This window comes from Microcaecilia unicolor, chromosome 1 (genome assembly GCF_901765095.1).
Source record: "Microcaecilia unicolor chromosome 1, aMicUni1.1, whole genome shotgun sequence".
NCBI lineage: Eukaryota > Metazoa > Chordata > Amphibia > Gymnophiona > Siphonopidae > Microcaecilia > Microcaecilia unicolor.
This window is the reverse complement of record NC_044031.1, coordinates 306,001,552-306,017,922: the sequence shown is the minus strand read 5'-3', so window position 1 is coordinate 306,017,922 and position 16,371 is coordinate 306,001,552. Positions and strand designations below refer to the sequence as shown.

At 44.5% G+C, this 16,371-nt stretch overlaps 1 protein-coding gene across 3 annotated transcripts in view; it reads right to left on the bottom strand.

Annotated features, from left to right (window-relative positions):
* The window catches only part of SH3BP1 (SH3 domain binding protein 1), a 131,008-nt gene extending 115,720 nt beyond the window's left edge, over positions 1-15,288 (bottom strand). The window contains exon 1 of one of the 3 annotated variants that reach the window (XM_030207897.1): positions 15,049-15,288. In XM_030207897.1, the coding sequence (XP_030063757.1) occupies positions 15,049-15,104 (56 nt within the window). In that variant the 5' untranslated portion in view covers positions 15,105-15,288. Of the gene's footprint in view, positions 1-14,828; positions 14,897-15,048 lie in introns of those variants that run through there. The other 2 variants (XM_030207907.1, XM_030207916.1) reach the window with 2 other exon arrangements.
* Positions 15,289-16,371: the final 1,083 nt, after the last annotated feature.

Sequence of the window (16,371 nt, the reverse complement as noted above, 5' to 3'; positions counted from 1 at the left end):
GGCTCATAAATGAACTCAGTGGGCTAAAGTTAAAACATAAAGTGGTGAACTGGATTGGGAACTGGTTGACTGGCAGATGGTGGTGGTAAATGGAATTTACTCAGAGGATAGAAAGGTAAGTAGTGGAGTGCCTCAGAGATCGGTATTGGTGCCAATTCTATTCAACATACTGTACTTGTGAGCAACATTGCTTTAGGTTTAGAAGGAAAAGTTTGCCTTTTGGTGGCTGACACCAAGATTTTCAGCAGAGTGGATTCTCTGGAAGATGGAAACACAACATAGGTGTTGAGGTGTTATCTTGGGCAAGAGTAGTGGGAACTGAGGACAATGCTGGATAGACTTCTATGATCTGTGTCCCGCAAATGGCAAAAGACAGGTGAAGATTCAGCAACTCCAGTGATGTAGATCACGTTATTGTCATATGAGGTGAGTGAGGATACTGTGAAGCATGAGGGAGGAGGGAGGAGGCATTTTGAATGGCAAGTTGAATGCTGTCAGCAATACTTGGGGATGATATATGGCTACAACCATCACATTTGCCTGCATATATGGTTGACATGGTGGAGACTGGACAACCAGTGTTTAAGAATGGGTGGCTGGGGCCCATACAGAGTGGTGGGCATGGCTCTGGCTACCTCGTTGGGCAGACTGGATAGGCTCTGCGGGTCTTTATCTGTGTTACTATGTATTTACAACAGTGGCGTTGACCTTGAGAGGAGGAATATCGCTGCTCGATCCCAGCAGAGGAGAGTGTGAGGTGCTGGTAGGATTACCCCAGATTATTCCAGGGAGTTGAAGATCTATCCTTCCTGCTCCCCCTCAAGCCACTGGTGAGGCCACAGATAGTGAACATGGAAGCTCTTTGGACAACTATGGAAGGTCTCCATAAGGTTTGTTCTAATTTTATAACTATTTCTATGAATACTTCCACCAAGTTGCAAAATCTTGAACACGTCAACAACATGTGTCTAGAATTGAAAAAGTGGAAAAATGTGGAAGCTATGAATACTATTGTCCAACAGGTGGGAGATTAAACTTTAATACTGAGAAAAACAGAAAAATCTGGAGAACCAACATAAAAATTTTAGGTTCTTAAACTTTCCAGTTTCCAGATTTCTTTCACCTATGGAATTCTTTAAAAACATTTTTTTAATAACAATCCTGAAAATACAGGATTCAAGTATTCCCCCTGTTCAGAAGCTGTAACATCTTTCTAAGTTGGAAACAGAAGCTGCTTTGGAAGAGAAGAACTTGGATGTTTCTGGACTCTGAATCTTCAGAAGTTGAAATATCTGGTAGATCAACGCTTCTGGTTTTCTTTGTTTTCTTGCACGATAAAGAGAGGATCTTGAGGCTTTTTTACAGGCCCAAGAATGTGTGGTTTATGGAAGAAAGAATTCTTATTTTTCCAGATGTTTCAATAGATAACTACGGAGAAAGACGTTTCTTGTATTTCATCACAGTGTCTTGCTAAGGGAGCTGTGTTTCAATTACGCTTTCCATGTAAATGTTTTGTATCTTATCAAGGAAATAGGTACATTTCCTATGAAACAGCTCAATTACATATTTTTCTAGGAAGGTAAAGGAGTTTCCATGACTTCCACAAGCTTATCTTAGTACCTTCAGGCCAGGTTTCTGCTCATATTCCTTATTTGTCTATGTAATCCAGCTTCCCGTGGTGATTTCCTTGTTCCCCCCCCCCCCCCCATTTTTTCTTTATATATATATATATATAAATCTCAACAGACCTTATCAAACACTTTCTCTGCGTCAAAACTAATTAATAGGGATGGTTGGAAGGTCCATTCTCCACGTTCTAATTTTACAAATATTTTCATTATAGACCTATGTGCCATGGATAAACAATGGCAACACTCTTGCATTCTACTTGCCATGACCTTTGCCAATAACTTTGAAAATAACTTAGAAATCAAGGACTCAGGTTTGGGCAAGACAGTTATATGGGGCAAATTTAGATATCCTAGCAGGAACCCCAAGTCCACCAACGCATTAAACATATTAGTTAAGGGAGCCTCTACCTAATTCCCCATTAATTTGTAAAATTCTACAATAAGACCATCAGATCATGGTGCCTTTAGGAGCGAACTTTGCTTAATTGCCCAGTCCACTTCCCCCCTGTCTATTAGGGCTTCAAGCAAAGCTCAGTCAACTAGAGACAGCTTAGGCAAAGAAAGTACCTCCAAATATTGTTCGCCTTGTAGCCCTTCTTCCCGAAGTGCAACACATAATTGCTCGTAATATTTTTTTTGTGTTAATCTCCAAATCACCGACTCTCTTACACCTTTTGTCTTGCAAGTTCATTACCCTCCTTGGACCCTCCCTAGCTGATACTACACAGGTTAATAACTTACTCCCATTATTGCCATGCTTGTACAATTGGTACCTATAGTAAGCATTTGATTTGGTAGCCCTCTGAAGTAGCAGTTCATTAAGATCTGTCTGCAAAGCCTAAAAGATGTTGTTTATCTGCCTCATTCATAGACAAGCAGCTCGCAATTGTCTTTCCCAATGTAAAATTTCACAATCCCGTGCCCTTTTATCATAATAGGGCTTATGATCTTTCCCCTTAAAACTGCCTTTGCCGCCTCCCAATATAGTATGGGTTGTTGCTCATGATCTGCATTCTGCACTGTATAATCTTTCCAGCTAGATAGCAATTTATCCTTAAAAGTTCCATCCCCATACAACCATAAAGGAAATCTCCACTGGAAATTTCCCCCCTGCTTTGAACTCAGTTGTCTTTCCATCCAAATGCATGGAGGACATTAGCTCCTCTGATATCAAAAGATAATCGATGTGAAATTGAGTAGAGTGTGTCCTCAACAGGTGGGTGTAATCATGGTCCGAGGGATGCAGGACACTCCAAGTATCCAAAAGATTTAAGATGTTACAGAGACGTGGAAGCCCTCTTAGGGGGTTAACTACTTCTGAACAGGGTTTATATGATTTATCTATCTGTGGATCCCACACTAAGTTAAAATCCCCTCCTAGTATAACAGGAAAGTTTTCCAGGGGCAGAAGCTTTCCTAACAGTTACTTACAGAACTGCTCGCTGTATTGGTTAGGAGCATATGCACTACACAAAAATCACCATCTTCTTAGCCATGGTGACTCAACAAATTAGTAAATGGTCTTGAATGCAAAAATTATAGGGACAGGCTTATGAACCTCAACATGTATACGCTGGAAGAGAGGAGGGAGAGAGGAGACATGATAGGAGCATTTCGCCGGCCGGACTTGGTCCATTTATTTTTAGGACCAAGTCTGAAAAAAGTGCCCCAACTGACCACATGACCACCAGAGGAAAGCGGGGATCACCTCCCCTTACTTCCCCAATGGTCACCAACCCCCTTCCACCCAAAAAAAAAAAAAAAAAAAAAACATTTTTGGCCAGCCTGCATGCCAGCCTGAAATGTCATACCCAGCTCCTTGACAGCAGTATGCAGGTCCCTGGAGCAGTTTTTAGTGGGTGCAGTGCACTTCAGGCAGGTGGACCCAGGCCCATCCCTCCCCCAACCTGTTCCACTTGTGATGGTTAATGTTGAGCCCTCCAAAACCCCCCAAAACCCACTGTACCCACATGTAGGTGCCCCCTTCACCCCTTAGGGCTATGGTAATGGTGTAGAGTTCTGGCGAGTGGGTTTTGGGGGGCTCAGCCACCAAGGTAAGGGTGCTATGCACCTGGAAGCTATTTTGGGTTTGTTTTTTTTTAATTTTAAGTGCCCCCTAGGGTGCCCGGTTGGTGTCCTGGCATGTGAGGGGGGCCAGTGCACTACAAATGCTGGCTCCTCCCACGCCCAAACGCCTTGCATTTCGCCAGGTTTAAGATGCCCGGGCCCGGTTTCCATTATGGCTGAAAAACGAAGCTGGCCATCTCATATAAACCCAGTGATCCTGCTCTAAACCCGGCGAGCGATTTGGCCGGCGCCAAGCGTATTTCAAAAATACGCTTGGCTCCGCCCCATCGCGGAGCTGGCCTCGAAGATGGCCAGCGCCGTTCGATTATGCCCCTCTATGTTAGTGACATTATATCTGGATAGTTTTTGACCACTGCAGCCAATGTTTCAAAAAAAAAAAAAAAAAAAAATCACAACACTGATCAGAGCACCTGAATATTGACCTAAACATCTTACTGCTACTGCTAATTCATAATTACTGTAGATTTTACAGATTAAAAACAAGAAAACAGTGCATTATGCAGGTGCAAAAGTTCAGAAACCATGTGGTGGCCTCCCTGCCCCAGCAAGTTCTTCACCCCCATTGACCACCCCTGCTTCCTACTTCATGTCCCCACTTTGAGCATCCTCCTTTCCCCTTAAAGTCCCCTCTTCTCCTAGTATCAGGGGGCTATAAGCCAAAGCCCCCCTGTTTGCTATGAATTATTGTGCTGTAATTTTGGGTTTGGGAGAGAGGGGGGATGCAAGTTTGGGGGGGGGGGGGATACTGATTTGATACAATCTGAAACCTGTTTTGTATACGTTTCCTTTGTTATATTCTTTAAACTTAATAAAAATTGTTTTTGAACAAAGTCTCTTCCTCTCTCCCACTGACTCCTACTCACCTTTCCTCCTCCATCTAATATCCAAGTTCTACCATCCAACAACAGCCCGTTCTCTCTTTTCCCCTACCCCAATCTGGAATCCCCACTCTCTGCTTTCTATTGCCTTCCTTCCCAAGAGCTTCTATAACCTCTTTCACCCCTTCTCTGTCACCCACCTCAATACCTGCTCCAAAGCTTCTATCAAAGCTGGCCATTCTGCCATGGATCCAGCACCTCTCCTCTTCCTGCTAGCAACACACACTTCATTGATCAGTAGCTGTTTGAACCATGTAGCACTCTGTAGGTACTGCCGTGTGCAGTTCAAACAGCTGCTGAGCAGCAAACTGTGCGGCACTAGCACAAAGAGGAGCCAGCTCCTTAGCAAGAACACCAGCTGTGATAGAAGCCATGGGCCAGAGAGGGGTGGAAGAAGGAATAAGACCTTGGGCACTGTCAACAAAATAGATTCAAGGCCTAACAATGCCTCTGGGCATCTATACAGCCATTTATATTGTTCCTGCTCCTGCCTTGCCTGCCTGCATTTTCTTCTAAGGCCTTCTTTTTCATTGGCTCCTTCCTGCATAATTTGGGGTATAATATGATTCTGTATAGAATTATACACAAAATTCTACATTCCCATAATTGCATTGTTCCTCAAAGTGTACCGAGTCCTTAAGGCTCACTTCATTGTAGCCTGTCTTTGGACTGCATCTACTCTGTTTAAATCAGGGCTTCCCAAACTGTATGTCGTAAACCCAAATGGATTGCAAAAACCATGGTTGGGGTAATAAGCTTAGGAGGCCCTCTATAAAAGACATCACTCGTGCACACATCCCAGGCGGGGGGGGGGGGGGGGTTACGCAGTTTCACTGGGCATATGAAAGGGCGTGCGATCACAGAAAGATTGAGAAGCACCGATTTAAATCCTGTTGGAGATGTATTCAGAACTTAGAACAATGATTCAGATAAGGTCTCACAAATTATTTGTACAAAGTTATTATCACTTCCTTCCCGTTCTTTCCAACCTAAAGAAATACTGGAAAGAAATTATACAGTAGTTGTCAAGACTATTTTTCTCCCTGTAGACAAAATAATTCTCTGGAAACTTAATAGAGCGAGGGATCAAATTTGGCATTTAGAAAAGAAAAAAAAACATCAGATTTGAAATTGTGCCAGATTGGGCTGGTGATTCTGAAGAAATAGTCCCCCCAATAAAGGCTCAATGCATTTCGAAGGTAGAAGCAGTTCTAGAAGTTGTAGCGTAGAAACACTGATACTGGAATTTGCTTCTTTCTAACTGCCCCTCTTTTGGTTACAGGAATATGCAAAGTCGTTACAGCTACCCACAAATACACTGACACACACACAGCAGAGGGGCTGGAATAATGCCATGAGATATGCTCCACATACTTTCCCCACCATGCAACCCCTTCTGCCTGCTTACACACCCGCTATCCTTGCAAGGCTGTTTCTTATGCATCTGAAATGCTTTTTACCTAGTGACTGAACCATATAGCTTTCTTAATGATTGCTACGAATTGTGGCACCCAGTGACTGAACCACACACTTTAGTACTTCTTGTTAAGTGTACTGCCTCCTAGTGCTGGAGAAGCCCAGCAATACCTGATGCCTTGGGACAGAAGCACTCTGTGGTTAAACTGTAACATCCACCTTTGAAATATGCTGACAGTGACATCTTGTGAGTCTGTTATTTTTGCCACGATTGCTGAGATACGATTTTAATGAGGATGCTAAAACCAAAACCAAAACAAAAAACCTGAACTACCCTCTTTGTAAAACCAACCAAGGAGAAACAACAGAACAAAAAGGGGAACAACCAGAGAAGTACTAACCAAGGGATATTTATATAAAAAAAGGGGGGGGGGAGGGGATGCTGTAATATAAGATTGTTACTATGTATGAGAACAATAGATCATGCAGTATATAAATTTTTGAAATAAATCCAATAGTTAGATATATAATCACAGTTGGTTTCGTTTTATTATTCTTTCCAAACCAACAGAGTCTTTGAGATCACTCCTTTCAAACTGACCTTCCCCTTCTCCTCCCCACTGGTGCCTCACTCCATCTCCTACCTGTGGTGCTTTTCTCAGATTCACACTCAGGAAACTTAATTGGCATGACAAAATCTGTTCATCACCTAAGTTAGGCCACCTGAGGCGGGGGCCTCAGGCAGCACTCTTTTAGAGCGGCATCCACCCCCACCGTGCTCTGGCATCGCCCTCACCCTTCCTTCCCTGAATTTACCTTCTTTTCTTGCTTTCCAAAAGTCAGGGCAGCAGCGGCTCCCATACACTGCCCTGCCACTGACCCCTTGCTCTCGTACAGCCTGCCTCTCTGACGTACTTCCTGTTTCCTTGGAGGTGGGGCGAGACGCAGTAGAGAGAAATGGCCAGGGCTGGCGGCAGGACAGCGTATGGGAACCGCCGCCACCCTGACTTTGGGAAAGCCAGAAAAGAAGGTAAATTCGGGGAAGGAAGGAAGGGGGGAGATGTCAGACTGGGGTGGGGGAATGGAGCGGAGCCAGGGCAGCAGACCATCCCCTCGCCTCAGGCGGCAGACTGTCTTGGGCCACTCCTGGCTATAGGAGGTAATTGTATAACAGGATTACTTAGGGGCCCTTTTACTAAGCTGCTCTAAAAGGTGGCTTGCGCTATGATTACCATATGGGTCTCCCCATGCGCCAAGGACACTTTTAACGTGCCTGTAAAATGGCCAGTATTTCATTTTCTGAATTAATGACCATGTGCTAATTTCAGCTATAGTATAACTGAGGAAGAGACTCAAAGAAATCAACCAAAAAGAAAGAAAAGACTCTCTTAACAAAATCAGGAGCGGTAGGGTACTTGTAAACAAGTTAATTTCCCCATTAACCAGTGATCCCTTACCACCACCTATCATGTAGGCAGAAAGGGCTCACTTGCTAAGATCTATTCAGTTGGCGCTAACCACTTAGCACTGGACACGCCTACTCTCCGCCCCCAAACAAGCATGGGATGCGTGAACAGATGCCAAAACTACCACAGGATGGTTCAGCGTGCCTCACGGTAGTGCATTTTCCTGCATGGTAAACACAAAGTATTGCTTACTGCTGCTCAGTAAAAGGACCTCTCAGGCAGGGAGGGTACATGGATGCATATGCCACACCTTTTTTTTTTATAAAAGCAACTATGTGCCTTTAGAAAATAGCCTACCTGAAAGCTCCCACAGAAAGCTGCACCAGCTTAGGAGCAGGGAATAGGATACTACATGAGAAATCTAGAGGTGTTGGCAGGTGGGGATGGCAAAGAAAAACGGAAGGGTGATGGATGCCTCCTGTGGGAGGTGGTGGAGATGAAAACGGTAACAGAATTCAAAAATACGTGAGATAAATACAAAGGAATCCTGTATGGAAACAGAACAGAACCAAACATAGTGGAGACTAGATGGCAACTCCCGTAATTGGGAAGCAAAGCCAGTTCCAGGAAGACTGCTACAGTCTGTGCCCTGATCTCGGCTGGACAGATCTGGATGGGTTTGAGTGGGGCTTCTATGGCAGCTTGAGTAGCTGAAGAACAAGGCCAGCGCCGGGCACACTTCTACGGTTTGTGCCCTAAAAACGGCAAGGACAAATCAAGATCAAGTACAAAAGTTTATCTTGTTAGGCAGACTGGATGGACTATACAGGTATTTATCTGCTGTCATCTACTATGTTATTTGGTATCATCTGTAAAGAGGCAAATTTTTCCTCACAACATTTCTGCAGTTTTGCTTACAAAAATATTGACAAGAACCTAAGAATGAATCCTATGCCACACCTCTGCTAATGCCCCCCTCTCAGAGTGAAATCCATGTACCTTTCGTTGTCTCCCACTGATCCAGTCAATCACTCTAGGGCCCATACCAACAGTGTTCAACTTATTCATAAATTGCCTATGAGGAACCAGGTCAGGGGTCTCGCTTCAAAGTAAAAATAGCACATCTAGCGCTTTCGCCAAATCCAGATCTCTGGACACCCAATCAAAGAAACTGATCAGATTCATCTGAGGAGACCTGCTCTGGTAATTAATAAAGAAATAAATAAGCTTCTGCTTTGGATCCTGCACATCACTGGATTCCAGAAACCGCATTAATTTATTCACCAGTTTTTTCAACTATGTCCGAGAAAGAGGAAAAAAAAGTATCACACGAGCAAGAAACTCAAAACAATTGAAACTCATCAATACGTTTTTATAGACTTGCTTGGAGCAGCAGCACTCTGAGTTCACCATTTTAAGAATTGTGCTGTGGTCGTGGGACAGGATTTTTCCACCTGAAGCAGCTAAGGCAAAACAGGGATCCCCGTCAGGTACTGGTGGATAAGTTATGCCAAAGCAGACTAGAGCATCTGTGTTACGCCTAAAGATAAGTACAAAATTGGTAACATTTGAATAGTGCGTAATTTTTTTATTTTGTTTGTTTGTTCCTATTTGCCACTGGTGCAGCTTTCACTCTTTTTGATTTTGTTATCCATAACTGAAGTTTTTTTCTGACCCATGATAGTAAATGACGGTCCATCCAGTCTGCTCAACAAGATAAACTCATTTTACATGGTGTGATACTTTATACCCGAGTTAGATTTGTCCTTGCATTCTCAGGGCACAGGCCGTAGAATTCTGCCCAGCACTGTTCTTGTACTAAGTTCTGAAGTTAACGTCGAAAGCCCTTAACATTCACAATCCAGCCCATCCATATCTATTCAGTCACGATCAGGGCGTAGACCGTAGAAGTCTGCCCAGCACCGGTTTTGCTTCCCAATTACCGGTGTCGCCACCTAATCTCCGCAAAGATTCCGTGGATCCATTCCTTCTAAACAGGATTCCTTTCTGTTTATCCCATGCATGTTTGAATTTCATTACCGTATTCATCTCCACCACCTCCCCCGGGAGAGCATTCCATATATCCACCACCCTCTCTGTGAAAAAATACTTCCTGACATTACTCCTGAGTCTGCCTCCCTTCACGTCCTCTAGTTCTACCGCCTTCCCAGCTCCGGAAAAGATTTGTTTGCGGATTAATACCTTTTAAATATTTGAACATCTGTATCATGTCACCCGTTTCTCCTTTCCTCCAAGGTATACATGTTCAGGTCAGCAAGTCTTTCCTCGTACGGTTTGCATCGCAAATCCCATACCATTTCTGTAACTTTTCTTTGCACCACTTCCAGTCTTTTATATCTTTAAAAGATACGGCCTCCAAAACTGAACATAATACATGGTTTTCGATTTGCTCTAGGTTTGTGTAGCTGACATAAGCAAAGGTGTAGACGCTGAGGTATTTTTTTCTCTAATTTTATTAAAGCATTGATTTAGATCAATTACAGTGATGCTACTAGGCAAGTCTAAAGAAACAGAACAGCCAGAAGTGGAATTGTAGATTGAAACAAGACGAGGAACAATACGTGGATGGTGGCAATAAGGAAGCAGAAATGCTTAATAAATAGTTTTTTCAAAGTTCATTGAAGGCAACCTTGGAACAGACACAAAGATTCATATGGGAGTGGAGTAGATAGTACCACGACATCTATTTGTGTAGAATTTGTGAAACTGAAGGTGAACAAAACCAGATGCCCAATGTGATACATCCCAGGATGCTAAGGGAGCTCAAGGAGGTTTAGCTAAGAATAAGTACTATAGATCTTTCAAGGATAGCAAAAAACACTTAAGGTTGGAAAGAGCCACACAAACCAACTTCAACCACAGCCTCCAGAGTTCTGTAGCTGCTGATGGCATGTGGGGCAAAAGTTGGTCAGGCTATGGCTCTGGTAACCCATCCCATTGCACCGTCTGTGAAATCTGTAGATGTGAGACTGGTTCTGTGGAAATAGAGAAGGCAATTGTGGTCCTTCTTCATAACAGAGGTAGTCTTGGTGGTGGAAATTAATGGAAATGCCGCTGAAGTAAGGATCATGAACTACTTAAGAGTCCAGTGGATTGCAAGATCAGAGGTATAGTAGTAGCATGGTTTTACTAGATCATCGTCGCCCTTCTCTGTACCTTTTCTAATTCCGCATCTCAAAAAAGATATAGTGGAATTAGAAAAGGTACAGAGAAGGGCGACAAAAATGATAAAGAGGGTGGGACGACTTCCCTATCAGGAAAGGCTCAAGTGTCTAGGGCTCTTCAGCTTGGAGAAAAGACAGCTGAGGGGCGATATGATAGAGGTTTATAAAATAATGAGTGGAGTGGAACGGGTAGACGTGAATTGTTTGTTTACTCTTTCCAAAAATACTAGGACAAGGGGTCATGCGATGAAGCTACAAAGCAGTAAATTTAATATGAATCGGAGAAAATGTTTCTTCATTCAACATGTAATTAAACTCTGGAATTCATTGCCAGAGAATGTGGTAAAGGCGGTTAGCTCAGCGGGGTTTAAAAAGGGTCTGGACAGTTTCCAACAGGAAAAGTCCATAGGCCATTATTACATTGACTTGGGAAAATCCACTGCTTATTTCTGGGATAAGCATCATAAGATGTATTGAGCTTTTCTGGGATCTTGCCAGGTATTTGTGACCTGAACTGGACACTGTTGGAAACAGGACACTGGGCTTGATGGACCTTTGGTCTGTCCCAGTGTGGCAATACTTATGTACTTCTCTCAAATGAGTTTGATTGGATTTCCTTGATTGTGTGACTAGAGAATTAGATCAAGGACATACACTGGATGTAGTTTACTTGGATTTCAGCAAAGTCTTCAATACTGTTCATAAATAAACTGAGCAGCAAGGGGGTGGGTCCTTAGGTGCCAAAATGAAATAGAAATTGGGGAACTGATAGATAATGGAGGGTAGTGGTAAATGGTGCTCACTCGAAGGAGAGACGGACGATTAGTGGAGTGCCTTAAAGACTGGCCTTAGAGCCAGTCCTGTTCTCTATTTTGGTAAGTAGCGATGTGGAAGGGTTAGAATGGAAAATCTGCCTTTTTGTTGATGATAGAAAGATCTGCAAAAGACTCGAAGTGACCTAAGCTTCTGTGGTCAATTAGTTTGTAGTTAATATTCAGAAAGCATAGAGTAATGGCATTTGGGGGTACATAAATCCAAAGGAGCTGTATGTGATCGGGGCGGAGACCGACGTATAAAGACCAAGAAAGTGACCTTGGGATGATAGCATCTGATAAACTCAAGTTGGCAAAACAATGCGACGAGGAGCTGCCAGGACCGACACATGTATACTCAAAGGGAAGAAATCACACAGACATTCAAATACCCTCTTCCAAAGGAAAAGAGGGGTTGCAATATGAAGCTCCAGGAAAGAGTTTTTCCACAGGAGGTGGTGGAAACAAAAATGGTAATGGACTTCAAAACGGAGTAAGACAAACCCAAAGGAACTGATATTCAAAGAGCAGTTATAAATTTGGTGCCGCACCAACTGGGTCCTGATGCTCAAAACTCCAGCACTGTACTGAACAGCGCTGGAGAAATAGCGCAGAGCTCCCTAATGCTGAAAGCTAATGAGATGCAAATATAGGCACGCTCATAGCATTGAACATTAGAAGTTGTTTAGAAGTTAAGGTGGGGATGGTGCCTGGTGCATACGCTCAGGAATTGTGCCTTAAACATGCCAAGAACACCAGAGGGGGGGAGGAGCAAAGGGGAAGGGGAAATGGGACTTGATATACTGCCTTTCTGAGGTTTTTGCAACTACATTCAAAGCGGTTTACATATATTCAGGTACTTATTTTGTACCAGGGGCAATGGAGGGTTAAGTGACTTGCCCAGAGTCACAAGGAGCTGCAGTGGGAATTGAACTCAGTTCCCCAGGGTCAAAGTCCACTGCACTAACCACTCGGCTACTCTGGTTGCCCAGCTCCAGACTTTTTAAGGCAGCAAACTGGAGCGTGGAAAAGATCAGTTCCTGGGCGATGCACACAGCACATCTTAAAGTGAGCATGCAGCTGTGTATAATGGGCGTTTTCAAGTCGCTTCATGGACAGTAATGTCAGTTCTCCCAAACAGATTCATTTCCTCATTTCTCTGTTGTCCTCCTTCCTCCCCCTTTCCTTTTCCTATGCCACTTTTCTTTTCATCTCCTTCACTGTCTACTTCCCTGGAAGCCCCACACTTTTTATGGTTCTTCCCTCCACTTCTTAGCTTCTTCAGACACCTAACGCCAGATCCATGCTGGCGTAAGGTTCCCAGCGGTAAGGGAGCCCTTGTTCAGGGCGCTCTTCTTTGAGCATCGGAGATGACCTAATTTAAATGCAATTAGCATGCTATTTACGATATCCTTTGGTGAACTCGTTGTTCCCCGCGTTAGAGCCCCCCAAGCATTCGGCACTAGCAAATGTGGGCGCTAGTCTGGCGCTTAGGCCCTCCAGTGCCCGCATTTGCTTCTGAGAATCAAGGCCCAAATGTATACATGCTTAAAAAAAAAAGCATTATTGAGGGGATTCTATAAAGGGCACTCACATTTGTGCACCCAAATTTGGGTGCGATTCTGAGATGATGTGTGTGCAACTAAACTGGGTAACACACCAATTAACATCAATAATTATTCATGCTGGAATGGAGGAGTGGAGGAGTGGCCTAGTGGTTAGAGCACCGGTCTTGCAATCCAGAGGTGGCCAGTTCAAATCCTGCTGCTGCACCTTGTGATCTTGGCCAAGTCACTTAACCGTCCATTGCCTCAGGTACAAACTTAGATTGTGAGCCTTCCTGGGACAGAGAAATATCCAGAGTACCTGAATGTAACTCACCTTGAGCTACTACTGAAAAAGGTGTGAGCAAAATCTAAATAAATATAATAAATGTTAACTGGCACAAATTTGCATTTGTGTGCATCTTGCTACGCACTATTCTGTAATCCTGTGCATGGCATGATGTGCAGCATGGGGGGAGGGGCAATGGGCAGAGCTCCCACTTATGTACATAGTTTACAGAATACTGCATGTAACATGTCCCTGCTGCATTAAGCCAGGTCTGTAACTGTGGACAGGTAAATTTAAGGCACGCTGATGGTATTTTATAACCAAATCTGGGTACCCAGGTGCCATTATAGAATTGGCTCCCACCACATGTCCTCAATATACTTAACCAAAACGAGAGTTTCAGGAACTGCTATTTGGGCCCAGTGGTTTAAGTACTTTTGGGCACCCAAACAGTGGTGTCTAAAAATTCTTTCCTTCATGCCCCGCACTGACCCGCAAAATCCGGGTGAGAGCAGGGCCTGCCCCTGCTGTAGAGTCCTTGGCGCAGGAAGGCGACTGCCTCAGGCCTTCATCCGTCCTTCTTGACAGCCACCTCTCGGGGCAGCTCCTCATTCTACACCGAGGATCTCGCAGCAGCGATGAGGTGCAGGCCCTGCTCTCCCCCATACTTTGGAGGTCAGTGCAGGGCGGGGAGGAAATAAGTAGGGAAAGGACTTTTAGAGGACTCCGAGTGCCCAAAACTCCAGTATCCAAATGGCAGTGCCCATAATCACACTCCACACCTAACTGCTCCCAAAACGGACTGGGTGAGGGGGTTGTTGATCTGCATGGAGCAGCATTTACAACCCTAAATGCCTTGCCTGGCAGACTGGATGGGCAGTTTCAGCCTTTATGTGCTATCATCTGCTATGCTCTTGTGCAGGCAAAAGGGGGGGGGGGGCACAGAGGACCTACTGGAGCTTAATCAGGCCCTCTGGGTCACTACAAACTTAAGAGACAATTTCACCTAGAACCTAAAGGCAGAATTTAGCTGCTCAGTGTGGACAGACAATATAGCAATCACGCCTAGGACTTTAAGGAGGGAAAGCATAGATCAGGTGACAACTCAAAACCTAAACACCCATCATCCTCATCAGCCCTTTCACAAGGTACCAGGCATGCAGCTAATGAGTTAGCTACAGACTGCAGGTCACAGAGCTACTCCACTTGGGGTACATTGTGTGGGGGGGGGGGAGGGGGTTAACTTGCATGAAGCCCAGTTTCTGGGCAGGCCAAATGGGCAATTTCTGCTCTCCTTTGCTATGTTACTAGATTAAATCACTCCATCCTAGCCAGAGCCTCTGAACTGTATATGCCCCTTTGTGGCTTCATCGAGGACAGAGCAACCTGGGGCCTTACTGCTACAAAAAGTTGTGTAATGAGATGACAGAAAGTTGGGAACAAAGGCCAAACGGTTCGTGGCACAATCACCTCTAACTGCTGTTAAGAGTGAAATGTGCCCAAGTTTACTGACAGACAAGATAAAAGGAAGAGGAGGAAAACGCTCGACATGACCACGTTTAAGAACAAATATACAAACCACCCCATCAAGTTCTTCCTCTTTGCAGATACTGAATTGCAACAATCGCCATCTCAGCCTCTCTGTCAAGGGCTCAGCCTTCATACGAAGGACATGTGCGCTTGAACTTCTGCCTTTCTCCCAGTTCGGCTTTGCAGTCTGCCCGCCCCCTACCCCCGAGAGCTGCTCTTCCCTGAAATGTTAACCCTCTCCCCCCCCCCCCGGCTCTCCTCTTCCTTACCTGCCCGCGTTGTGGTTGGCCAGTTGCAACATGCGATTCAGCTGTCGTTTCATCATTTTTTTTTCTTCGTTTAATTCGGGGGGGCAGAGAGAGAATGAAAACTCCTGAAAGCGAGGCAGGAGAAATGCACTCTTTCGTTTCGTTCTGTGACTGTTTCAGCGTGTATCAAGCTCCTCTCCGCCCAGCCTCCTCCTCTGTACGCACATCAGGTAGGAGTGTTCATGTGCTGGTGGCTCTCTGTTCCTGTTAGCAGTAGAGAGTTAAAAATAAACTGGCCACTGGTGCTGCAGAGCAGTAAAGGGGAATTATTATCACTACAAACACATCATCACACGCACGTGACATTCAAACTCACACACACGTACATGCAGCAAGCAAAACCGCACATGCACTTACAGCGGGGCATGGAAGAAATATAAATACACGGCGAGTTCAGCAGATGGGGGGATTCCAAAATAGGGGAAGGGCCTACCACACGAGAAAAGAGAAGGTAATACAGAAACGTCCAGCTACCTGTCAGGCTGCTATAAAGTAAGAGAGAACTTATTTTTCATAGAAAAAAAAAGTTCAACAAGAGGTAGAAGGAGAGAGGCTTTGAAGCAAACCAGTTTTTGTGCGTATAACCTTTATGGCTCTGCTTTAATATCTTGTGCGATTATGTTTTCTGCTTAGAAGGCAGACTATACATTGTTTAAACAAAAAATAAATACATTTCGTCTTACAATGCAGAAAGCAAAACCAGCTGATTTTAGTGCAATTACTTAAATCTGGCCGCTGGAAGATGGTGCCACTGCTTACCTGAATAACCTACCACAGAGTTGCCAAAGGGGATCAGTTTTCAAGCGGGAGATTCTAAGCCCTGCCCCACCTCCTTCTGGCTGGCCTCTGGTGTCCTGCAGCTTTGAAATGGGAAGGGAGAAGCTTCTGGAGGAGACAGAGGCAAGGGTTTGAACCCACTTGATTTGCTGCTGCGGAGAGACAGTTGCTGTGGTTAGACGGTTTCCTAAAGGACAAGTCCATAAACCACTACTAAATGGACTTGGGAAAAATCCACAATTTCAGGAATAACATGTATAGAATGTACGTTTGGGAAGCTTGCCAGGTGCCCTTGGCCTGGATTGGCCGCTGTCATGGACAGGATGCTGGGCTCGATGGACCCTTGGTCTTTTCCCAGTGTGGCATTACTTATGTACTTATGTTGTTCAGAAGTTTCCCAATCTTGTGTACGAGAGGGAGAGCTGTACTCCTAAAACAGGAGACTCCTTACCCAGTGCTGGAGACTTGTCAGGTCTGCTACAAAACTGGAATTCAATTGTGCTTGGG